Here is a 26,933-nt window from a genome sequence, read left to right on the forward strand (position 1 = left end):
GGCTAGAACAACAGGTCACTCCTGTTCAAGACTCTCCAAGACACTAAGAATAACAAAGCCACTCCTGTTCACATGTCCAGCTGCATGTTGTGATAGGATGTCTAGTTTGATAAAATATGATTTTAAATCTCCAACCTGGCTAGATAAGCAGAGCAGACAGCTTTAGACTGTAGTCTGTTTCAGAGTGATTGGTCTGGACAGGATAAATCCCACATGCTTTTAATGTTTTCATGCTGTCTGTCTGTGTGTGTGTGTGTGTGTCTGTTTGTGTGTCTGTCTGTGTGTGTGTGTGTGTGTGTGTGTGTGTGTGTGTGTGTGTGTGTGTGTGTGTGTGTGTGTGTGTGTGTGTGTGTGTGTGTTTGTGTCCATTCATTGGAGGTAAATGGTTCTGGTTCAAAGCTGTGGGCCTCCAGCTTTGGACGGATAGAGCTGTATAATTGACATTCTTAGGATAGCTGTTATTCCAGACCACAGATTCCTGCGGTAGTCATGTTCTATGTGTGTGTGTGTCCAGTGTGTTTGTGTCACAGCGTTGTGATCTCAGGGTGTTTTGGTTTAATTCCTTCTATCATCAGGTCTGGATCACGAGATCCCAGGTTATTGTAGAAAACACTGTCTGGTGAACAATCTCTGTGTGTGTGTGTGTTTGTGTGTGTGTGTGTGTGCATGTGTGTGTGTGTGCGAATGCATGCCTGCGTGTCTACGTGCTTGCGGGAGAGTGTGAAGAAGTTCTGAGGAGAGCATTAAAGGAAAAATCCACCCAAAACCACTCAGTCCTTTAGTTTACAGTGTTAAATAACACAAATATGTGAGAACAATATTTTTTGTGAACAAATATTTCATTTTGTCGTTATAATAAGGTTTGCAGCAACATGGAAAATCGTTGTGGAAATCTGTTGCAGCTCAAGTCGACTATCAAATCTCTCTGTGGTCTGTCTGGCTGGCTAGCTAGCAAACGTAGCTACACACAATAATAACAAATAACATCAAATCAAATGTATTTGTCACATGCGCCAAATACAACAGGTGTAAACCTTACCGTGAAATGCTTACTTACAAGCCAACCAACAATGCAGTGTTTTTTTTTTACCTCCACGGGATCGGTGTCCCGTATACGGGATGGTTGAGCTAACGTGCGCTAATGTGATTCGCATGACTGTTGTAAGTAACAGCAAACTTTCCAGGACATAGACATGTCTTATATCGGCAGAAAGCTTAAATTCTTGTTAATATAACTGCTCTGTCCAATTTACAGTAGCTATTACAGTGAAAAAATACCATGCTATTGTTTGAGGAGAGTGCACAACAACAAAAAACTTATCACAGAAACTGGTTTGATACATTCATCTCTGAAGGTAAATAATGTACTTACATTCAGTAATCTTGCTCTGATTTGTCATCCTAAGGGTCCCAGAGAAAAAATGTAGCATAGTTTTGTTTAATAAAATCAATTTTTTTATTCAAATGTAGGGAACTGGGTTCTACAGTTTGAACCCCTGATGTCTCTGGCTCCACACCCACCCCGCCCGGCCATCTAGATGTGTGAAAGTTAGTGTATAAGCTAATGATCCATCATGCATGACATTCCTGGGAGTGTGTAAACTTACATTTTGTATTACCATATCATTTTTGTATGTTCTATATAGTTATGTACTTGAAAATGTATCAATTTACCAATTCCGCACATTTGGGCAGACTTGATACAAAATAGTCCAGTATTGCAATGCTTCACTGGATCAATCTCAAACTTTGCACACACACAATAATAGAAAACGCATGTTTTTGTGTTTGTATTATCTTTTACCAGATCTAATGTGTTATATTCTCCTACATTAGTTTCACATTTCCATAAACTTCAAAGTGTTTCCTTTCAAATGGTATCAAGAATATGCATATCCTTGCTTCAGGTCCTTAGCTACAGGCAGTTAGTTTTGGGTATGTCATTTTAGGCGAACATTTTTAAAAAAAAGGGTCCGATCCTTAAGAGGATAATTAAGAAAATATTTGCAATACAAATTTATAGTAAATAAACACAAAAAAAAGTTACACAATAAAATAACAATAACTAGACTATATACAGGGGGTACTGAGTCAATATGCGGGGGTTTTTGAGGATCTGAGGACCCATGCCAAATCTTTTCAGTGTCCTGAGGAGGAATATACGTTGTCTTGCCCTCTTCACGACTGTCTTGGTGTGTTTGGACCATGATAGTTTGTTAGTGAGGTGGACACCAAGGAACTTGAATCTATCAACCCGCTCCACTAAAGCCCTGTCGATGTGAATGGGGCGTGCTTGGCCCTCCTTTTCCTGTAGTCCACGTTCAGCTCCTTTGTCTTCCTCACGTTGAGGGAGAGGTTCATGTCATGGCACCACACTGCCAGGTCTCTGACCTCCTCCCTATAGGCTGTCTCATCGTTGTCGGCGATCAGGCCTACCACCGTTGTGTCGTCGGCAAACTTAATGATAGTGTTGGAGTCGTGTGTGGCCACATAGTGATGGGTGAACAGGGAGTACAGGAGGAGACTGAGCACACACCCCTGAGGGGGCTCTGTGTTGAGGATCAGCGTGGCAGATGTGTTGTTGCCTAATCTTACAACCTGGGGTCGGCTCTTCAGGAAGTCCAGGATTCAGTTGCAGAGGGAAGTGGTTAGTCCCAGGGTCCTAGCTTAGTGATGAGCTTTTTAGGGCACTATTGTGTTGAACGCTGAGCTGTAGTCAACGAACAGCATTCTCACGTAGATGTTCCTCTTGTCCAGGTGGGAAAGGGCAGTGTGGAGTGCAATAGAGATTGCGTCATCTGTGGATATGTTGGGGCGGTATGCTAATTGTAGTGGGTCTAGAGTTTCTGGGATGATGGTGTTGTGAGCCATGACCAGCCTTTCAAAGCACTTCATGGCTACAGATGTGAGTGCTATGGGGCGGTAGTCATTTAGGCAGGTTACCTTGGCGTTCTTGGTTACAGGGTCTATGGTGGTCTGCTTGAAACATGTAGGTATTACAGACTCGGTCAGGGAGAGGTTGAAAATGTCAACGAAGACACTTGTAACCTAGCTAATTAGTTGTAAAATCGCCTAAACAAACTGCACAATCATTTTAGGAGTCTACAATCTCACCATGTTCAACTTGCAGATCGATGTGCCTCATAGAGTGGAGTCTAACATTTGCAGATGTACAATGGGCCGGGTGGTGCATTCTGGGCGATTCTGGGACAAGGAGCTCTCTCCTTCAAGGAGTGAATGGGAGTCTATTGGTCGCTAGCTCAAAAACCCAACATTAGCACGAATTTCATCAACAAGAAGTACAACATTACAAATATTTTCCGAGATGTGAGATAATTAACTTGCTATCTGTAGTATCTAATAGCTTTGGAATCGTGACATTACATACCTTCGAGGAAAATAGGCAAGTTTCTCGACATATACACTGACTTTGAGAAGGGATTGCGTGACAATTAGCTTAGCAACCGCGATTGGTAGACAGTCTGCTGGGTGGTATTTCTATAATATCTCTGGCACCACTTTAGTCCACCAATGCTGGACTAAAGAGGCAGACAAATAGGACAAATGTGCTAGACCCTCCGTTAAATTGGACATTTCTCGAGGTAGGAATATGGCAAAAACATGATCAATGGCTCATTTGAGAGAATACATTTTCCAGAGTTATGATATCGGCCAGTATTGAAATCTGACATGTATGATAGACGTTTTCATGATCTAAAAGTCATATTCCTATTAACTTCCAGTGGAGTCAGAGTGACCTCATCACAGTGCTATGCAATAACGGCCGGATTTCGGCCAACTTGAACGCCAATAACTCAGATACACATGAAAACATGAAATGACCCAGGGAATCGATAGAACATTACTCAGAGATGCACAAAAACAATATATTCAAAATGGGTGAACCTTTCCTTTAAGTGTATGCAAGTTTTTTTTTAAATATAGGAGTATGTCTGAGTGTGTGTTTGAGTGTGTGTCGGGGTATGTCAGTGTGGGACACAAGCCTTCCAGACAGCATTAATTAGTCTCTCAATCCCCCTTCTCAGATCAATACATCAAATGACTGAGTCTCCACCGTGACAAAGACCTCAGGAGACAGACATGTGAGCTTAGAGGAGTACAGAGGAATCAATCAGGGTCAGGACACACTCACGCACACACACGCAAGCACATGCACGCAAACACACACACACACACACGCAAACACACAGACACGCACACGCACACGCAAGCACACGCACACGCACACGCACACACACACACACACACACACACACACACACACACACACACACACACACACACACACACACACACACACACACACACACACACACACACACACACACACACACACACACACACACACACACACACACACACAGTCATTGATTCCTCTGTCCTCCAGACCAGGCCTGTGGCCTCCATCCCTCCCTCCCTCCCTCCCTTCCTCCATCCTTACCTCTCTATCTCTACATCCCTCCTTTTCCAATCAACCAAGCAAAGAGAAACAAGTAGCCTTGACATGGAGAATCAACGCCTGTCAACCCATTAATCAGGTGTCTGTCTCTGTGTGTATAAATATAATCAATAGTTCTAATTGTATTCATTAGTCTATGGGCATGGTTTTCATTAAGGTTAAAGACATAGTGCGGTCAGCTATTCAGACAGAGAGACATACACACAGCGGAGTCTACTCTTCTGGCTATATAACAAAGGCATCTGCACTATGAGACAGAAATAGATTGTTTCCTGTTGTAGCCAACAGGAAACAACCGAGACATTTTCACAAACAACTGTATTGCTCACAGTGTTTATAATTTTTACCAAAACCTCTCATTATGTGATGTCCTAAAATGGCGGCAACAATTTATGCATGTTTAAAGTAAACGAGATGCGTGATTTACATGATGCATCTGCAGTAAAATGTAGAACTCGGTTCCATGTGAAGTAATGGGAAAGGTATGGTTTGTTTTTGGTAAGAAATCAACAGTATTTTTACGGTTGCCAACAGTCAGCCCCCTACTAAGAAAAATTGAAAGACTGAGTCTATCTAAAAGATATACAGTATACTACTTATTGTAATATTTTCCTCTAATCTAACCATTCAGAGGGTGACCCACAATCCTAACAACCCTACCAGGAACAGACTAACTAACTAACTAATGACCCACACTCCTAACAACCCTACCAGGAACAGACTAACTAACTAACTACAGACCCACACTCCTAACAACCCTACCAGGAACAGACTAACTAACTAACTACAGACCCACACTCCTAACAACCCTACCAGGAACAGACTAACTAACTAACTACAGACCCACACTCCTAACAACCCTACCAGGAACAGACTAACTAACTAACTACAGACCCACACTCCTAACAACCCTACCAGGAACAGACTAACTAACTAACTACAGACCCACACTCCTAACAACCCTACCAGGAACAGACTAACTAACTAACTACAGACCCACACTCCTAACAACCCTACCAGGAACAGACTAACTAACTAACTATAGACCCACACTCCTAACAACCGTACCAGGAACAGACTAACTAACTAACTACAGACCCACACTCATAACAACCCTACCAGGAACAGACTAACTAACTAACTACAGACCCACACTCCTAAAAACCCTACCAGGAACAGACTAACTAACTAACAACAGACCCACACTCCTAACAACCCTACCAGGGACAGACTAACTAACTAACTACAGACCCACACTCCTAATAGGCCTACCATGGACAGACTAACTAACTAACTACAGACCCACACTCCTAACAACCCTACCAGGGACAGACTAACTACAGACCCACACTCCTAACAACCCTACCAGGAACAGACTAACTACAGACCCACACTCCTAACAACCCTACCAGGAACAGACTAACTAACTAACTACAGACCCACACTCCTAACAACCCTACCAGGAACAGACTAACTAACTAACTAACTACAGACCCACACTCCTAACAACCCTACCAGGAACAGACTAACTAACTAACTAGAGACCCACACTCCTAACAACCCTACCAGGGACAGACTAACTAACTAACTACAGACCCACACTCCTAACAACCCTACCAGGGACAGACTAACTAACTAACTACAGACCCACACGCCTAACAACCCTACCAGGAACAGACTAACTAACTAACTAACTACAGACCCACACTCCTAACAACCCTACCAGGAACAGACTAACTAACTAACTACAGACCCACACTCCTAACAACCCTACCAGGGACAGACTAACTAACTAACTACAGACCCACACTCCTAACAACCCTACCAGGAACAGACTAACTAAGTAACTAACTATCTACAGACCCACACTCCTAACAACCCTACCAGGGACAGACTAACTAACTAACTACATACCCACATTCCTAATAGGCCTACCAGGGACAGACTAACTAACTAACTACAGACCCACACTCCTAATAGGCCTACCAGGGACAGACTAACTAACTAACTACAGACCCACACTCCTAACAACCCTACCAGGAACAGACTAACTAACTAACTACAGACCCACACTCCTAATAGGCCTACCAGGGACAGACTAACTAAGTAACTAACTAACTACAGAGGGCTGTAATATCTCTCCAGTTTTCAGATCTCATGTCTCATAACCCAAAAACACAAAACTGTCTTTCATTAACAAGCAGCAGAGAGAGGCATAGCTCTCCATGTGTAAGTAATGAGAAGTGTGTGTGTGTGTGTGTGTGTGTGTGTGTGTGTGTGTGTGTGTGTGTGTGTGTGTGTGTGTGTGTGTGTGTGTGTGTGCGTGTATGTGTCAGGGCTGGAGTGGTTCATTAACCAACCGTTAGTCTTGGCCTTGATATCCAGCATTCTGCCTCTACATGTAATCGAAACTGATTTTATAATGAACTTCAAGAGCTCACATCAGACCTGCTGTGGAGAATTACTGAACAGACCTCTCTCCTCCTTTCCTCCCCCTCTTCCTCCCTCACTGATCCTGGGGTAGGGGTAGTAAAGTGGGCTGAGAGAGGGAGCAGGACCAGGAGAAGAGGCAGGAGAGGTCACAGGAGGGAAAGAGGAGTAGGGGAAGAGAGACTGCAGTGGGGATAACACTTCAAACAAGAAGCTCTGGTGGGTAGGAAAGGAGAAATTGAGGGAGGGAAAGAGGGAACAGAGGAGGGATGAAGGGAATAGTATTATGCCTAGGCGTGGCAAAATAGAACAACTAGAACGCTTATTCTGATTTATTCTAAATCAGAACCATTTATTATCCTTTCGTAAGCTTTGAAAGAGGATAAAAACGAATGAAATCTCTATCAGGGAACATTGTGAGTAGAGATACCTATCTTTCACCTTCCAGTGCTGCTGACTCTAGCAGAGATCTTATTGGTTACATAGATCTAGGGACAGGGACATTAGAAGGACATTACCAGAGAGAGATAAATAACTTCAGTGGAGTTTATGGGTCATTAAGGGATACCGGGGAAGATAGACAACTAGTCTCTGGGTCTCATCGACCCCTAAGGAGTCTGGGCTGTTTATAAATACCCACCCAGCAAGGGTCAGTACACACACACTAATGCACGCACCACACGCACAAGCACACGCACACACACTAACCCAGCATGGATGTTCCCTAATAACCCTGACCCATTTAGAGTGGTTTGGTGAAACTAAGAACTCATATCTTTGATACGCAGCAATACCAGGCAGGCAAGCAAAACATCATTTTTGCTTCAAAGGTACACTGCCAGAAGTGTCAAAGGACATCAAATATTTTTGCCCCCTCAGTGACCAAGGTTTTTTCTTACTTTAGTGTTGGTTCTGTACTGCTGTAGATACAGAGAGTTTCCAGAGCCCATGTTTAGGACCCCATGTTGTGGACCCATGTTGTGGTCCTCTGTAGCTCAATTGGTAGAGCATGGTGCTTGTAACGCCAGGGTAGTGTGTTCGATCCTTGGGACCACCCATACGTTAAAATGTATGCACACATGACTGTAAGTCGCTTTGGATAAAAGCGTCTGCTAAGTGGCATATTATTATTATTTAGAAGGGGTTAATACCTGGTGCAGATATGACTGCTGATAAGAGGGATGTAAACTAAGACGGGAGAGAGAGAGGTAAGACAGTCTGATCAGCTTTACAGGATCCGCACGCACACATACACACACACACACTTTCTCGCATCAGAGCCAATTCAAGCTGTGGATATCCCTGGATTCCACTGAAATATATCACCTTACTCTGGGGTTTATGCCAACAGGGGGGATGTATTTAGGTCAGCTAATTGCCAACATACAAGACAGCATGGTGCTTACATCTCTGCCATGGTGTCAGGAAGGTTGGCTGGTATAGCTGTGAGGCCTTTCCCTCTGCAGTCCACAATGTTGTTACTGCAGGTACACATGGCAGGGCACGAACCTCCCCCTAGGCTGCAAGGCTGCAAGCCGGAGCTCTCTGAGTGACCTGGAGACAGAGAGAGCGAGAGAGTGGGAGAGGAGAGCGAGAGGGATGGGAAGAGAGAGGGAGGAGGAGAGGTTAATGTCCTGTTAAGGGTGGCCAGTGTAAACAGGATTACAGAATAGGCAGGGGACTGATCAGACCGGGGGGTTTGGGCAGCGACTGGAAAAAAAGAGAAAGTGGTGTGTGTGTGTGTGTGTGTGTGTGTGTGTGTGTGCCTTCTGTGTAGAAGAGAGTAGAAGAGAAACTCTCCCAGTTCAATAATTCAATACTTTAATTGTCAAAATCCCTAACTAAAACTATCCCTTTAAGGTTGTCACTAGTGTTAAGGCTTTTCCACCAGTATTAAGGCTTTTCCACTAGTGTTAAGGCTTTTCCACTAGTGTGCATCTTAACTATAACAGCTGCAAAACCAGAAGACATACATGTCAACTTCTGACAGAGAGAGAAGACATTAACTTGCAAATGAAGTCAGGCCAGATTCATTTTTAGCATTTAGCAGACGCTCTTATCCAGAGCGACGTACAGTTAGTGCATTCATCTTAAGATAGCTAGGATACTCTTTGAAGAGGTAGCGTTTCAGACGTTTTCAGAAGATGGGGAGGGACTGTGCTGTCCTTGCTTCAGGGGGAAGCTGGTTCCACCATAGGGGTGCAAGGACAGAGAATAGCTGGGCAGAGCGGGAGCTGCTCTCCCGTAGGGGTGGGAGGGCCAAGAGACCAGAGGTGGCAGAACAGAGGACTTGGGCTGGGGTGTAGGGTTTGAGCATAGCCTGAAGGTAGGGAGGTGCAGTTCCTCTTGCTGCTCCGTAGGTAAGTATCATGGTTTTGTAGTGGATGCGAGCTTCAACTGAAAGCCAGTGAAGTGTGCGGAGGAGCGGGGTGACATGGGAGAACTTGGGAAGGTTAAACACCAGGAGAGCTGCGGCGTTCTGGATAAGTTACAGGGGTTTGATGGCATAAGCAGGGAGCCCAGCCAACAGCGAGTTGCAGTAGTCCAGACGGGAGATGACAAGTGCCTGGATTAGGACCTGTGCCGCTTCCTGTGTGAGGTAGGGTCATACGGATGTTGTAGAGCATGAACCTGCAGGAGCGAGTCACTGCTTTGATGTTTGCAGAGAACAACAGGGTGTTATCCAGGGTCACGCCAAGGTTATTTGCACTTTGGGAGGGGGACACCGTAATGTTGTCAACTGTGATGGAGAGGTCTTGGAGCGTGCAGGCCTTCCCAGGGATATTCCCCTGAATGTTTTGACATACACATAGAGGAACATTAACATGTGATATGTAGTCTGTCAGATGGTGTGTCAGTGTCTCACACCCAATTCTCAGTTGGATATGAACTCATCAAAAGTTGGTCGTATTTCATGACATATCTAATGGAATAGCATGTCTGAATGTTGTGTGAGTTTTTCATTTGAGACACAATGACATGCATATTGACGTCTTTTCAATCATCTCCATTGATCTTCTCCTGTATCTGTACGTCTGTGTTCTCATCATGTTCTAACTCTACGTGGAATTCTCTTTATTTTGCTAATTCAGCTCCTCCACCCCCGCCATCTCTCCTCTCTCACCCTCGTCTCCTCTCTCACCCTCGTCTCCTCTCTCACCCTCGTCTCCTCTCTCACCCTTGTCTCCTCTCCACGCTCGTCTCCTCTCTCACCCTCGTCTCCTCTCTCACCCTCGTCTCCTCTCTCACCCTCGTCTCCTCTCTCACCCTCGTCTCCTCTCCACGCTCTCTTGCTTCTTGTTTACGTTTGTTCTCCAAAAACTGAAGACGGCAGACAATTTGCATACAGGATACACATCCCACTGAAAATGTCTCCCGATATTTGTTTGAAATGCAACGCCCTTGTCAAAGATGACAGTGTGTTTGTGTGTGTGTGTGTGCCCGCCCATATGTGTGTGTCTGTCTGTGTGTGTGTGTGTGCGCATGTGTGTGTGTGTGTGTGTGCACGTGTGTATGTGTCTGTTTGTGTGTGTGTGTGTGTGTGTGTGTGTGTGTGTGTGTGTGTGTGCGTGCGTGCGTGCGTGCGTGCGTGCGTGTGTGTGTGTGTGTGTGTGCGTGCGTGTGTGTGTGTGTGCGTGTGCGTGTGTGCGTGTGTGCGTGTGTACGAGTGTGTGTGTGTGTGTGTGTGTGTGTGTGTGTGTGTGTGTGTGTGTGTGTTGCTCTAGTATTTTCAGCATAACCTAGAAAAGTGTATAAAACAGACTTGTAAATGGCCTCATTTACTCTGCATTACTGAGCTGCTGGGTTTTGACTTTCCTACTATTAATATTTGATCAGCTCCCTTTCCCTCTGCGCGAGTGTGTGTGTATGTGTGTTTATGTGGGTATGTGTGTGTGTGTGTCCTGTTTTATTGATGACAGGAGAAAGTCCTACTGCTCAGTGGGACTGGGACAGATCCTACTGCTCAGTGGGACTGGGACAGATCCTACTGCTCAGTGGGACTGGGACAGATCCTACTGCTCAGTGGGACTGGGACAGATCCTACTGCTCAGTGGGACTGGGACAGATCCTACTGCTCAGCGGGACTGGGACAGATCCTACTGCTCAGCGGGACTGGGACAGATCCTACTGCTCAGCGGGACTGGGACAGATCCTACTGCTCAGCGGGACTGGGACAGATCCTACTGCTCAGCGGGACTGGGACAGATCCTACTGCTCAGCGGGACTGGGACAGATCCTACTGCTCAGTGGGACTGGGACAGATCCTACTGCTCAGTGGGACTGGGACAGATCCTACTGCTCAGTGGGACTGGGACAGATCCTACTGCTCAGCGGGACTGGGACAGATTCTACTGCTCAGTGGGACTGGGACAGATCCTACTGCTCAGTGGGACTGGGACAGATCCAGGGACTAGCAATAGGAATCAGCCCAGTTCCCTCCCTTTACCACATTCCTAGAACACAGGAGGTTGGTGGCACCTTAATTGGGGAGGACGGGCTCTTGGTAATTGCTGAAGCGGAAAGAGTGTGGAATGGTATCAAATACATCAAACACATTGTTTCCATGTGTTTGATGCCATTCCATTCGCTCTGTTCCATTATTATGAGCCATCCTCCCCTCAGCAGCCTCCTGTGACCTAGAGGTAATTAATGGTGCTAGATAGACTATATGTCATAGCTAGCTGTCTTTGTGTTTCTAAACTCTAGTGCCTAGCGATACTGATTCAGATCACACATATTACAGCCCTGACTCGTAGCTTGTGGAGGCGCCTGCATGTAGGTGTGAATTAGACCAGTCATTCTGATCCATTTAGCATACTAGGGCATTACACAGTAAAACTCCTGGCACCAACCCACGGCCCATTGCACTAATGATAGACGTTTAACTACTTACCTCTAACACTGGGCCATGCTTTATGATTAGACTGGCTTTAATGGATTGATAAAAACTACACAGATATGACTGTGTCCACAAGTCATACTGAGTCCACGAGTCAGTATGTGCAATGAGTCAGATTGAAATTCATAACAGTATTCACTGTGTGTGTGTGTGCCCACGCAGGCATGTGTGTGTTTGTGTGTGTGTCAAAATCCCAAAACGATGTCATCAATGCGTTTCATTGAGCTGCTTTTCTCTCTGCGTGATTGTAGCTCTGCTCGGATCTAACATGTAGGGGTTTTGACAGATCTTGGATCAGGTGTTATACAGAGCACAGTGCTCCTGATCTAACATGTAGGGGTTTTGACAGATCTCAGTTCAGGTGTTGTAGAGAGCACAGCTCTCCTGATCTAACATGTAGGGGTTTTGACAGATCTCGGATCAAGTGTTATACAGAGCACAGCTCTCCTGATCTAACATGTAGGGGTTTTGACAGATCTCAGTTCAGGTGTTATAAAGAGCACAGCTCTCCTGATCTAACATGTAAATCAAATCAAATCAAATGTTATTGGTCACATACACATATTTAGCAGATGTTATTGTGGGTGTAGCGAAATGCTTGTGTTCCTAACTTCAACAGTGCAGTAGTATCTAGGAATTCACAACAAAACACACAAATCTAAATTCAAAAGAATGGAATTAAGAAATATATACATATTAGGACGAGCAGGACGAGCAGTGTCGGAGTGGCATTGACTAAAATACAGTAGAATAGAATACAGTATATACATATGAAATGAGTAAAACAGTATGTAAACATTATTAAAGTGACTAGTGTTCCATTATTAAAGTGACCAGTGATTCCATGTCTATGTACACTACCATTCAAAAGTTTGGGGTCACTTAGAAATGTCCTTGTTTTCGAAAGAAAAACAATTTTTTTGTCCATTAAAATTTTAATTTACATTTACGTCATTTAGCAGACGCTCTTATCCAGAGCGACTTACAAATTGATGCATTCACCTTATAGCCAGTGGGATAACCACTTTACAATATGTTTTTTATTTTTTAAAATCTTTTATTTTTATTTTTATTTTAAAATTTTTTTTATCTTTGGGGTGGGGTAAGGGGGGGTAGAAGGATTACTTTATCCTATCCCAGGTATTCCTTAAAGAGGTGGGGTTTCAAGTGTCTCCGGAAGGTGGTGAGTGACTCCGCTGTCCTGGCGTCGTGAGGGAGCTTGTTCCACGATTGGGGTGCCAGAGCTAACATCAAATTGATCAGAAATACAGTGTAGACATTGTTAATGATGTAAATGGCTATTGTAGCTAGAAACGGCTGATTTTTAATGGAGTATCTACATAGGCGTACAGAGGCCCATTATCAGCAACCATCAGTCCTGTGTTCCAATGGCACGTTGTGTTTGCTAATCCAAGTTTATCATTTTAAAAGGCTAATTGATCATTAGAAAACCATTTTGAAAACTGTTGTGCTGATTAAAGAAGCAATACAACCGGCCTTCTTGAGACTAGTTGAGTATCTGGAGCATCAGCAATTGTGGGTTCGATTACAGGCTCAAAATGGCCAGAAACAAAGAACTTTCTTCTGAAACTCGTCAGTCTATTCTTGTTCTGAGAAATGAAGGCTATTCCATGCGAGAAATTGCCAAGAAACTGAAGATCTCGTACAACGCTGTGTACTACTCCCTTCACAGAACAGCGCAAACTGGCTCTAACCAGAATAGAAAGAGGAGTGGGAGGCCCCAGTGCACAACTGAGCAAGAGGACAAATACATTAGAGTGTCTAGTTTGAGAAACAGACGCCTCACAGGTCCTCAACTGGCAGCTTCATTAAATAGTACCCGCAAAACACCAATCTCAACATCAACAGTAAGAGGCGACTCCGGGATGCTGACCTTCTAAGCAGAGCTGCAAAGAAAAAGCCATATCTCAGTCTGGCCCCCCTCCCCCTCTCATTTAGACAGGAAGTGTGTGTTTGAGCAGGGGACCGATCGCCAGTCACAGAGCTAAATGGACTTCCGCTGGTCTCCCCCCTCTCCCCCTAACACCATCACTCCCCCCTCCTCCCCCCTAGTAACGTCACCCCACCCGAAATCCCCTGCAGGTGTCCCTGTCTGGCCAGAGCAAGCTAACACACATACACATGCAACACACACACACAAACTTACGCACACACACACACACAAACAGTGAAAGGAACATGAGTGTGTGCCAGCGAGCCAGTCTCTAATGATCCTTTCAGAAGGAGTTCATCTTCTGGTCAGCGCTGCACTCAAGTCAGAACAGTGTGTGTGTGTATTTGTGTGTGTGTGTGTGTGTGTGTGTGTGTGTGTGTGTGTCTGTAACCTGTCTTAGGTCAGTTAGGATCGCCACTTTATTTTAAGAATGTGAAATGTCAGAATAATGGTAGAGAGAATTATTTTTTTCAGCTTTTATTTCTTTCATCACATTCCCAGTGGGTCAGAAGTTTACATACACTCAATTAGTATTTGGTAGCATTGCCTTTACATTTTTTAACTTGGGTCAAATGTTTCGGGTGGCCTTCCACAAGCTTCCCACAATAAGTTGGGTGAATTTTGGCCCATTCCTCCTGACAGAGATGGTGTAACTGAGTCATCTTTGCCTCCTTGCTCGCACATGCTTTTTCAGTTCTGCCCATACATTTTCTATAGGATTGAGGTCAGGGCTTTGTGATGGCCAATCCAATGCCTTGACTTTGTTGTCCTTAAGCCATTGTGCCACAACTTTGGAAGTATGCCTGGGGTCATTGTCCATTTGGAAGATCCATTTGCGACCAAGCTTTAACTTCCTGACTGATGTCTTGAGATGTTGCTTCAATATATCCACATCATTTTCCTTCTTCATGATGCCATCTATTTTGTGAAGTGCACCAATCCCTCCTGCAGCAAAGCACCCCCACAGCATGATGCTGCCACCCCCGTGCTTCACGGTTGGGATGGCGTTCTTCAGCTTGCAAGCGTCCCCCTTTTTCCTCCAAACATAACAATGGTCATTATGGCCAAACAGTTATATTTTTGTTTCATCAGACCATAGGACATTTCTCCAAAAAGTATGATCTTTGTCCCCATGTGCAGTTGCAAACCATAGTCTGGCTTTTTAATGAAGGTTTTGGAGCAGTGGCTTCTTCCTTGCTGAGCGGCCTTTCAGGTTATGTTGAGTCCTTACCCCTCCCTTACCCGTCCGTTACCCCTCCCTTACCCCTCCCTTACCCCTCCCTATCTCCTCTGTCCTCCTCTCATTCCTATCCCCCTCTGTTTGATGAATCGCTACACTCCCACGCTTTGGAACCCCCTCCCTGGGTGATGAATAGTAATGGTCTGTGCTGCTGCCATGCCATATGGCTGTGTAAAAATCTGTTAAAAAATCTGTCTGCTAAATGGCATATTTATTTATTTATTTATAAAAATCACAACCATGGAGAACACACGCACACACACATGCATACACACACACACACATGCACATACACTGAAACATCCTCCCCCTCTCCACAGCTGGTGTAGTGGTGAGATGGCCTTGAGAAGAGGGGTAGTTCCCGGTCTCAGCCGGGCCAGGTGTGGAGGGTCAGTCTCAGCAGTGATAACTCAGCCAGGCCAGGTGTGGAGGGTCAGTCTCAGCAGTGATAACTCAACCAGGCCAGGTCAGGTGTGGAGGGTCAGTTTCAGCAGTGATAACCCAGCCAGGCCAGGCCAGGTGTAGAGGGTTAGTCCTCATAAAGAAGCTTGTAAATCTCATTACAACTCATGTATTCACACCAAAGCCAAGGTCAGTGTTAAGTACATTATCAATGTGTATCAATGGGTGATTTGATGTAAAGGCATGCCCTGAGGCTATAGATACAATCTGCCAGCTAGAGATACGTGAGGAACTATAGATCAGATCTGCCCTGGGGCTTGTAGCTATGAGGCAGGTATCAGTGGTTGTTCCCTGGGGAGAGACTAACCCACCATCGTATCAGTGGTTGGTCCCTGGGGAGAGACTAACCCACCATCGCATCAGTGGTTGGTCCCTGGGGAGAGACTAACCCACCATCGTATCAGTGGTTGGTCCCTGGGGAGAGACTAACCCACCATCGTATCAGTGGTTGGTCCCTGGGGAGAGACTAACCCACCATCGTATCAGTGGTTGGTCCCTGGGGAGAGACTAACGCACCATCGGATCAGTGATGTTTCTCTGGAGAGAGACTAACCCACCATCGTATCAGTGATGTTTCTCTGGAGAGAGACTAACCCACCATCTGGTCCTCTGACTGTTCTCCTCACCTCTCAGTCTGATTCTGGCTGAATGTCAAACTGCTCTCTCTCTCTCTCTCTCTCTCTCTCTCTCTCTCTCTCTCTCTCTCTCTCTCTCTCTCTCTCTCTCTCTCTCTCTCTCTCTCTCTCTCTCTCTCTCTCTCTCTCTCTCTCTCTCTCTCTCTCTCTCTCTCTCTCTCTCTCTCTCACAAACTATTCCCTCTCTCCCTCCATCTCTCCCTCCATCTCTCTCTCTTTTATCAGTCAAACTGCTTCCTCTCTCTCTCCATCTCTCTCTCTTTTGTCAGTCAAACTGCTTCCTCTCTCCATCTCTCTCTCTTTTGTCAGTCAAACTGCTCCCTCTCTCTACATCTCTCTCTCTTTTATCAGTCAAACTGCTTCCTCCCTCCTTCTCTCTCTCTTTTATCAGTCAAACTGCTTCCTCTCTCCATCTCTCTCTCTCTTTTGTCAGTCAAACTGCTTCCTCTCTCTCCATCTCTCTCCATCTCTCTCTCTTTTGTCAGTCAAACTGCTTCCTCTCTCCCTCCACCTCTCTCTCTTTTATCAGTCAAACTGCTTCCTCTCTCCATCTCTCTCTCTCTTTTGTCAGTCAAACTGCTTCCTCTCTCTCCATCTCTCTCCATCTCTCTCTCTTTTATCAGTCAAACTGTTTCCTCTCTCTCCATCTCTCTCTCTTTTATCAGTCAAACTGCTTCCTCTCTCTCCATCTCTCTCCATCTCTCTCTCTTTTTTGTCAGTCAAACTGCTTCCTCTCTCTCCATCTCTCTCCATCTCTCTCTCTTTTGTCAGTCAAACTGCTTCCTCTCCCTCCATCTCTCTCTCTTTTGTCAGTCAAACTGCTTCCTCTCTCTCCATCTCTCTCTCTTTTGTCAGTCAAACTGCTTCCTCTCTCTCTCCATCTTTCTCTTTTATCAGTCAAACTGCTTCGTCTCTCTCCATCTCTCTCTCTTTTATCAGTTAAACTGCTTTCTCTCTCTCCATCTCTCTCTCTTTTATCAGTCAAACACTCTTCTCTCTCTCTTTCTTTTATTTGTCTCTGATTCATCTCTCTGCCAGCTGTCTCTGTGTGTGTGTGTGTGTGTTTGTCTGCGTCTGTGTGTTTGTGTGCGCACGCATATATGTGTGTGTGTGCATGTGTGTGCATAGTGTTATGAAAAACTGAGTAGAGGGGGAGTAGTCAGTGAAAGAGGGTACCCATGCCAGCAGTGTTTTTCACAGGGCATGGTTCTGGCAGCCAGTCCAGCTGCTGACAGCTGGAGCCACATGAACAAGGCTGGGACAGCCTGAGGGCTTGCCTGGGGTGATGTGGCCCTCAAGGGATGTGTGTGTGTGTGTGTGTGTGTGTGTGTGTGTGTGTGTGTGTGTGTGTGTGTGTGTGTGTGTGTGTGTGTGTGTGTGTGTGTGTGTGTGTGTGTGTGTGTGTGTGTGTGTGTGTGTGTGTGTGTGTGTGTGTGTGTGTGTGTGTGTGTGTGTGTGTGTGTGTGTGTGTGTGTGTGTGTGTGTGTGTGTGTGTGTGTGTGTGTGTGTGTGTGTGTGTGTGTGTGTGTGTGTGTGTGTGTGTGTGTGTGTGTGTGTGTGTGTGTGTGTGTGTGTGTCAGGTGTGTCAGGTGTGGAGTTAACAGACTGACAGGACAGATCCACTGGGGAGAAGCAGCTGGAACAGTGACCAACAGAGACAGCAGAGTGTGTGTCAGGCAGGAACAGGAAGACTTCAATGGCCTATTCTGCTGTCCTTTGTAAATAGATGTGAAAGGACTATAGGTTGAAGCATGGGTTAATTTTAAGCTGATATATTGGATATATTGTATTGTCCTATCTGAACAGGAATAATAGTGTGTCTGAGAGTTGGAATGGAGTGGGTGGGTGGGTGGGTGGGTTTGTGGGTGGGTGGGTGGGTGGATGGGTGGGTGTGTCTCACCTGAGCAGGTAAACTCATGTTTCTGTATCTCAGCCACGTTGAGTCCTCTAAGCGGGGATGGAGCTGTGCACTGGGTGAACAGACCAATTGTTGGCCTTTGTCTTAACCACTGGGCCAACCAGGACAGGTGACAGTCACAGTGCAGGTTGTTGGAGTGGAGACGGCTGGAGAGGGAAAGAGTGTTAGGATATGAAGGGCGTTATTCATAAAACGCTTCTACACCTGCATTACTAGCTGTTTGGGGTTTTAGGCTGGGTTTCTGTACAGCACTTCGAGATATTAGCTGATGTAAGAAGGGCTATATAAAATAAAATTGATTGATTGATTGATAAAAGTTACTGATTATGTCTCTGCAACTAGCTAAATCTCTGTGATGGAATTTCAACCAATATATAAAGGTTGTACTACGTGAAAGTTGCAGACAAGAAAGTGAGTTTATCATTTCAGATAAGTTGCGTGCAGTGGTAACCACCATTGAAATCCCCCTTTTCATTTACAATTTTAATCGTCCTCTTAAATTGCTGCCTAAAATGCTGAGACTAAAGCATAAACCATACCCCCAGGTCTTGATATGTTTCCAAACCCATGATTGACATTATCTTTCCCAGCTTGGACTAAACAGAGTGTTCTAAACGAGACATTCTAAGTGAAACATTCTAACCAAAACATTCTAAACTGAACATTCTAAATGAAGCATTCCTGGAACGCTCCCATTGTCCAGAATAACTCACAGAGCTGTGGTGGCAGTCGGTACAGAACAGCGCCGGAAGAAGATGGCTGCCGTTTTACAGCCCTCTAACCAATTGTACTATTATGTGTGTTTTTCCGCGTTATTTGTAATTTATTTTGTACATAATGTTTATGCCATCGTCTCTTATAACCAAAGAGAGCTTCTGGATATCAGGACAGCGATTACTCACCTCGCGTTGGACGAACACTTTTTTTTCAACGAGGCGTTCGCGAAGGATATTCTACAGACTCCAGACAAGGCCCAGATCCCCGTCATTCGCGTGAGGAAGAGACGGAGATACCGTGGACGTAGGTCGGGGTGCCTTGTAAAGATCCGACGGCGAACGAGTAAACTGCCTCTCCCATCAATCCTATTAGCCAACGTTCAAGCTTTGGATAATAAAATGGACGATTTAAGATTACGGTTATCCTACCAACGGGACATTAAAAACTGTAATATCTTATGTTTCACGGAGTCGTGGCTGAATGACAACAATGACAACATTCAGCTAGCAGGCTATACGCTACATCGGCAGGACAGAACGGCAGACTCGGGTAAGACGAGGGGTGGCGGTCTCTGTATTTTTGTAAACAACAGCTGGTGCACAAAATCAAATACTAAGGAAGTCTCAAGGTTTTGCTCGCCTGAGGTAGAGTATCTTATGATAAGCTGTAGACCACACTATTTACCAAGAGAGTTTTCATCTATACTTTTCATAGCTGTCTATTTACCACCACAAACCAATGCTGGCATTAAGATTGCACTGAATGAGTTGTACAAGGCCATTAATCAACAGGAAAACGCTCATCCAGATGCAGCGCTCCTAGTAGCAGGGGACTTTAATGCAGGGAAACTTAAATCCGTTCTACCTCATTTCTACCAGCATGTTAAATGTGCAACCAGAGGGGAAAAAACTCTAGACCACCTTTACTCCACACACAGAGACGCATACAAAGCTCTCCCTCGCCCTCCATTTGGCAAATCTGACCATAACTCTATCCTCCTGATTCCTGCTTATAAGCAAAAACTGAAGCAGGAAGCACCAGTGACTCGGCTAATAAAAAAGTGGTCAGATGACGCAGATGCTAAGCTACAGGACTGTTTTGCTAGCACAGACTGGAACATGTTCAGGGATTCTTCAGACAGCATTGAGGAGTACACCACATCAGTCACTGGCTTCATCAATAAGTGCATCGATGATGTCGTCCCCACAGTGACCGTACGTACATACCCCAACCAGAAGCCATGGATTACAGGAAACATCCGCACTGAGCTAAAGGGTAGAGCTGCCGCTTTCAAGGAACGGGACTCTAACCCGGACGCTTATAAGAAATCCCGCTATGACCTCCGACGAACCATCAAACAGGCAAAGAGTCAATACAGGTCTAAGATTGAATCATACTACACTGGCTCTGACGCTCGTCGGATGTGGCAGGGCTTGAAAACTATTACAGACTACAAAGGGAAGCACAGCCGCGAGCTGCCCAGTGACACAAGCCTACCAGACGAGCTAAACCACTTCTATGCTCGCTTCGAGGCAAGCAACACTGAAGCATGCATGAGAGCACCAGCTGTTCCGGACGACTATGTGATCACGCTCTCCGTAGCCGATGTGAGTAAGACTTTTAAGCAGGTCAACATTCACAAGGCCGCAGGGCCAGACGGATTACCAGGACGTGTACTCCGAGCATGTGCTGACCAACTGGCAAGTGTCTTCACTGACATTTTCAACATGTCCCTGACTGAGTCTGTAATACCAACATGTTTCAAGCAGACCACCATAGTCCCCGTGCCCAAGAACTCTAAGATAACCTGCCTAAATGACTACCGACCCGTGGCACTGACGTCTGTAGCCATGAAGTGCTTTGAAAGACTGGTCATGGCTCACATCAACAGCATAATCCCAGAAACCCTAGACCCACTCCAATTTGCATACCGCCCCAACAGATCCACAGATGATGCAATCTCTATCGCACTCCACACTGCCCTTTCCCACCTGGACAAGAGGAACACCTACGTGAGAATGCTATTCATTGACTACAGCTCAGCATTCAACACCATAGTGCCCTCAAAGCTCATCACTAAGCTAAGGATCCTGGGACTAAACACCTCCCTCTGCAACTGGATCCTGGACTTCCTGACGGGCCGCCCCCAGGTGGTAAGGGTAGGTAACAACACATCTGCCACACTGATCCTCAACACGGGGGCCCCTCAGGGGTGCGTGCTCAGTCCCCTCCTGTACTCTCTGTTCACCCATGACTGCATGGCCAGGCACGACTCCAACACCATCATTAAGTTTGCCGACGACACAACAGTGGTAGGCCTGATCACCGACAACGATGAGACAGCCTATAGGGAGGAGGTCAGAGATCTGGCCGTGTGGTGCCAGGACAACAACCTCTCCCTCAACGTGACCAAGACAAAGGAGATGATTGTGGACTACAGGAAAAAAAAGAGGACTGAGCACGCCCCCATTCTCATCGACGGGGCTGTAGTGGAACAGGTTGAGAGCTTCAAGTTCCTTGGTGTCCACATCACCAACGAACTATCATGGTCCAAACACACCAAGACAGTCGTGAAGAGGGCACGACAAAGCCTATTCCCTCTCAGGAGACTAAAAAGATTTGGCATGGGTCCTCAGATCCTCAAAAAATTCTACAGCTGCACCATCGAGAGCATCCTGACTGGTTGCATCACCGCCTGGTATGGCAACTGCTTGGCCTCTGACCGCAAGGCACTACAGAGGGTAGTGCGTACGGCCCAGTACATCACTGGGGCAAAGCTCCCTGCCATCCAGGACCTCTATACCAGGCGGTGTCAGAGGAAGGCCCTCAAAATTGTCAAAGACTCCAGTCACCCTAGTCATAGACTGTTCTCTCTGCTACCGCACGGCAAGCGGTACCGGAGTGCCAAGTCTAGGTCCAAAAGACTTCTCAACAGCTTCTACCCCCAAGCCATAAGACTCCTGAACAGCTAATCATGGCTACCCGGACTATTTGCACTGCCCCCCCACCCCATCCTTTTTACGCTGCTGCTACTCTGTTAAGTATTTATGCATAGTCACTTTAACTCTACCCACATGTACATATTACCTCAACTAGCCGGTGCCCCCGCACATTGACTATGCAACGGTACCCCCCTGTATATATAGCCTCCCTACTGTCACTTTATTCTATTGTATATATAGCCTCCCTACTGTCACTTTATTTTTTACTTCTGCTCTTTTTTTTCTCAACACTTTTTTGTTGTTGTTTTATTCTTACTTTTTTGTTTAAAATAAATGCACTGTTGGTTAAGGGCTGTAAGTAAGCATTTCACTGTAATGTCTGCACCTGTTGTATTCGGCGCATGTGACCAATAAAATTTGATTTGATTTGATTTGATTTGAACACACACACACACACAAACGCACACACACACGCACACACACACACACACACACACACACACACACACACACACACGCACACACACGCACACACACGCACACACACGCACACACACGCACACAGACACACACACACACCAACCCATAACCCCACTGAAAGCAAAAAAGCACAGAAACCACAACAAGAATGACATTGCGGTCTCTCTAAGTATTACAGTGAGCATAATTGATATAATTCATATATACATAATTTCATATTTTGTCATTATATTTAGACAATAGGCTTTGATTGGATGTATTTCTGGGTTGGCTGTTGTTGTGTTATCCTCAGATTTAGAGATATAATGGTTTCTGGCATGGCTATAGGCCCGAGGTGGGTTATGGCTGTCAACCAGAACTCCTTGAAATTATTGAATCTATCTCATCTCATTCAGATGACAGCTGTTTAGTTTTGCTGCTATGTGGGACACTAAAGTATGTATAGAAACATGACTGGTTTATTTTATAATGACTTAATATGTCTCAAAAGGTATTGGTTGAATTAGACTCTTGGGGGATAATGGATCTATCTATTCTATTTTATTCTATCCAAACAAATAAGAATACATTTTTCTCAGTCATAGTTTATTTTATATGAAACATTCGGTTGTTCAGTGAAGTTGTGGTATATATTTTCCCGTAACTGATGGGGTTATGAGATGGTTATTTGATCTCTGCTTCCTCATCTAAGTCAGGTTAAAGCAGCCTGTCATGGTGAACACATCTCTCTTCACTTGACACGGTCTTAGAGAGATGGATCACCATGTAATCTCCTCAACACCATACATCTAGATCAGAATACACACCAGGATTATCATGAGACGCATGATGTAGGAGAAGATGAGGGAAGGAGAGAGATAAAGAGGGGGAATGGAGAGAGAGAGAGAGACGGGTGAGTGAAAGAGAGAGACGGGTGAGTGAGAGAGAGAGAGAGAGATGGGGGTGAGACAGTGTAAAAAGGGTGAGGGAGAGAGATGGGGACGAGGGAGGGAGAGAGACGGGTGAGTGAGAGAGAGAGATGGGGGTGAGACAGTTTAAAAAGGGTGAGGGAGAGAGATGGGGACGAGGGAGGGAGAGAGACAGGTGAGTGAGAGAGTGAGATGGGGTTGAGACAGTGTAAAAGGGGTGAGGGAGAGAGATAGGGGAGAAAGGGGGAGGAAAAAGAGAGAGGGGAGTGAGAGAATGTGTGTGCCTTACAAGGTGCGTAGTTTGGGCATGTGGTTGAAGCTGGAGACTGGGATGCTGCTGATGTTGTTGTTGTTCAGAGTCCTGGAAGAGACAGAGAGAGATCAGAGGGAGCAGGACAACAGCAGTACAGAGACACCATGAAACACACCTCAGAGAACCTAAACATATTTAGTGAGTCTCTCCACTCTTCCTCCATTTCAAAACACTTCTCTCCCTCAACTGTTCTATTCTCTTTCACTTTTCTCTCCTTTCTCCCAATACCTCTGACCTAACTCCCTTACTCCAAGCTACCTCACCCCTTTATCTTCTACTCAACCATCTCTCTCTTCCTCCCCTCCTCCCCCGCTACGTCTCTCTCACTATCCCATTGGGAATATAACACCTCTTCCCACAAACACATTATTCATGCAAAAAACACATTCGCGCGAGCGTATACCAGAGGAGGCAGGTGGGAGTAGCTATAGGAGGATGGGCTCATTGTAATGGCTGGAACGGAATACATGGAACGGAGTCAAACATGTGGTTTCCATGTGTTTGATGTGTTTGAACCACTCCATGATTCCATTCCAGCCATTACAATGAGCCCGTCCTCCCAGATCTCCTCCTCCCCACCCCCTATGGTGACATCAGGTGCAGAGTGAGCAGAGGAGGTCATTTCAATCAGCATAATAACCCCACAGTCTGGAACCCCTACCCAACTATAAAGAGCACCCCTCCACCCTATTAAAACCCCCTCACACTATTACCACAGCCCACAATCCCAACCTGCTCCCAACCATACACACCCTTACTGTTAGCCCCCAGACCCCAAGGCACCCTGAATTAATGGGCCATGACAGTAATGAACCAATTGAGTTGGCCATGCCTGCAGGGACCAATGACTGACTGGATAAATAAGTTGGGGCTGGTTATATTAGTTATTAGTAATGGTTATTAGAAGTATAGCTACTTCATTTACATTTTAAAAAGGGCTTTTTGCTTAATTATTCAAGAAGGGGTAAATGTAAATGTGTTGTTTAATAACATGAGGTTGTGTGTGTGTGTGTGTGGGAGCGTAGGTGCGAAGGTGTGTGTGTGTGTGTGTGTGCGTGTGTGTGCGTGTGTGTGTGTGTGTGTGTGCGTAGGTGCGTAAGTGTGTGTGTGTGTGTGCATGTGTGTGTGTGTGTGTGATGCTTACAGTACTTCCAGACTCCTCAGTGCTCTGAATGCTCCGTCCTCGATGCAGCTGATGTGGTTCTTATCCAACTGTCTAGAGACAAAATAGGGACTGAAAACATTAGAAACACACAGACACCCTCAGACACACACACACACACACACACACACAGACACACACACAGACACACACACAGACACACACACACACACACACACACACACACACACACACACACACACACACACACACACACACACACACACACACACAGACACACACAGACACACACACAGACACACACACAGACACACACACACACACACACACACACACACACACACAGACACACACACACACAGACACACACACACACACACACACACACACACACACACACACACACAGACACACAGACACACACACACACACACACACACACACACACAGACACATACAGACTAACAAATGTGCAATACACTGCAAAAACGTTCCTGCTCTCTCCATCCCCCCTCTCTCTTTCTCTCTCTCCTTTCTCTCTCTCTTTCTCTCTCTCCATCCCCCCCTCTCTCTTTCTCTCTCTCCTTTCTCACACCCATTTTAAACAGTCATGTTTACTAAATAAGCAGCCATTTACCCATCAGGTAATCGATAAACATAATCTATTCCAATACTAGCTACTCAGCACAATACCACAATGGTCTAAAACACTGTCATCAATCTTACAATCTATAGCACTTTCCCTATAGACCAGACATAATCATGCATGCACGAATGCACACACACACACACACACACACACTCACACACACATCCGCACACAGACACACACACACACACACACACACACACACACACACACACACACACACACACACCCTCACACTCTGTCCTCAGAGGGCAGATATAATCACTGATATGGAGTAGACTCAGTGTGGGTAAATGGATAGTGAGCTAGTCATCTCTCCTCATAGACTGTAGGGGAGGGAGCCAGACTGTGCTGACACTTTATCTACTGTGATAGCACCATCAATCAGTGTGTGTGTGTGTGTGTGTGTGTGTTTGTGCGTGCCGTGTGTGTGTGTGCATGTGTTGATCTCCAGTGATAGCAGCGTAAACCACAGCTCCATCTGTGAACAGGGTGACAGCTAACCAACTCCATCACTGTGATATACTGATGTGCTGTCCCTAGAGCCACTTAACTGACTGGGGCTACGCTCATTAACATACGCAGAGGTGACAGACAGAGAGGCCCAATACCACGTCTGTGTGTGTCTGTGTGTGTGTCTGTGTGTGTGTCTGTGTGTGTCTGTGTGTGTCAGTGTGTGTCTGTGTGTGTCAGTGTGTGTCAATGTGCGTCAGTGTGTGTGTCAGTGTGTGTCTGTGTGTGTCTGTGTGTGTCAGTGTGTGTTTGTGTGTTTCAGTGCGTGTGTGTGTGTCAGTGTGTGTCAATGTGTGTCAGTGTGTGTCAGTGTGTGTGTATGCGTGTGTCAGTGTGTGTCAGTGTGTGTTTGTGTGTATTACACTGGTCTGTCATTATCGGGACATGAAGACAAAAACAGGATTTTATCAACATGTTCATGTTTCTTTGTCTTAGTGTTATATGAGATCATTGTGATGCTGTGACAATATGTCGAGTTAGTATTGAGAGTGAACATATATTCATTCATCCATCCATTAATTAATTAATTAATTAATTAGTTAGTTAATTTCATTTATCCATTCCTCCATCCATCCATTAATTTATTCATCCATCAATTCATAATTTCTTCATTAATTTACTAATCTGATACTGAGACTGAAAAGTCACTCACAGGTTCTTGATGTCTGTAGCTCCTCTGAATGCCTTCCTGGGATAGACTGGATGTTGTTCTTCACTCAGATCTCTGTGAAGACAACAACATGAGGACGTTAGATCAAAGACACTGCTACCCAACCTCTAGAAGCTAACACACACATCACCCAGCCACGATAGATAGAGGGCTATGTAGGAGGAAAACCACCAGCCAGGATAAATAGAGGGCTATGTAGGAGGAAAACCACTCAGCCAGGATCGATAGAGGGCTATGTAGGAGAAAAACCACCCAGCCAAGATAGATAGAGGGCTATGTAGGAGGAAAACCACCCAGCCAGGATAGATAGAGGGCTATGTAGGAGAAAAACCACCCAGCCAGGATAGATAGAGGGCTATGTAGGAGGAAAACCTCCCAGCCAGGATAGATAGAGGGCTATGTAGGAGGAAAACCTCCCAGCCAGGATAGATAGAGGGCTATGTAGGAGGAAAACCACCCAGCCAGGATCAATAGAGGGCTATGTAGGAGGAAAACCACCCAGCCAGGATCGTTAGAGGGCTATGTAGGAGGAAAACCACCCAGCCAGGATCGATAGAGGGCTATGTAGGAGAAAAACCACCCAGCCAGGATCGATAGAG

The 26,933-nt window shown here is 45.5% G+C and overlaps 1 protein-coding gene across 1 annotated transcript in view; it reads right to left on the reverse strand.

The window, feature by feature from the left end:
* Positions 1-26,933, reverse strand: part of LOC311100898 (slit homolog 1 protein-like) — a gene marked incomplete at both ends in the record, with an annotated part of 199,253 nt that overhangs the window by 90,522 nt on the left and 81,798 nt on the right. The window contains 5 exons of the mRNA XM_084141886.1: positions 8,317-8,464; positions 18,002-18,165; positions 23,356-23,427; positions 24,524-24,595; positions 26,317-26,388. Of these exons, the coding sequence (XP_083998012.1) occupies positions 8,317-8,464; positions 18,002-18,165; positions 23,356-23,427; positions 24,524-24,595; positions 26,317-26,388 (528 nt within the window). The remainder of the gene's footprint in view (positions 1-8,316; positions 8,465-18,001; positions 18,166-23,355; positions 23,428-24,523; positions 24,596-26,316; positions 26,389-26,933) is intronic.

Source organism: Coregonus lavaretus (assembly GCF_964263955.1).
Source record: "Coregonus lavaretus genome assembly, chromosome: 25".
Lineage (NCBI taxonomy): Eukaryota > Metazoa > Chordata > Actinopteri > Salmoniformes > Salmonidae > Coregonus > Coregonus lavaretus.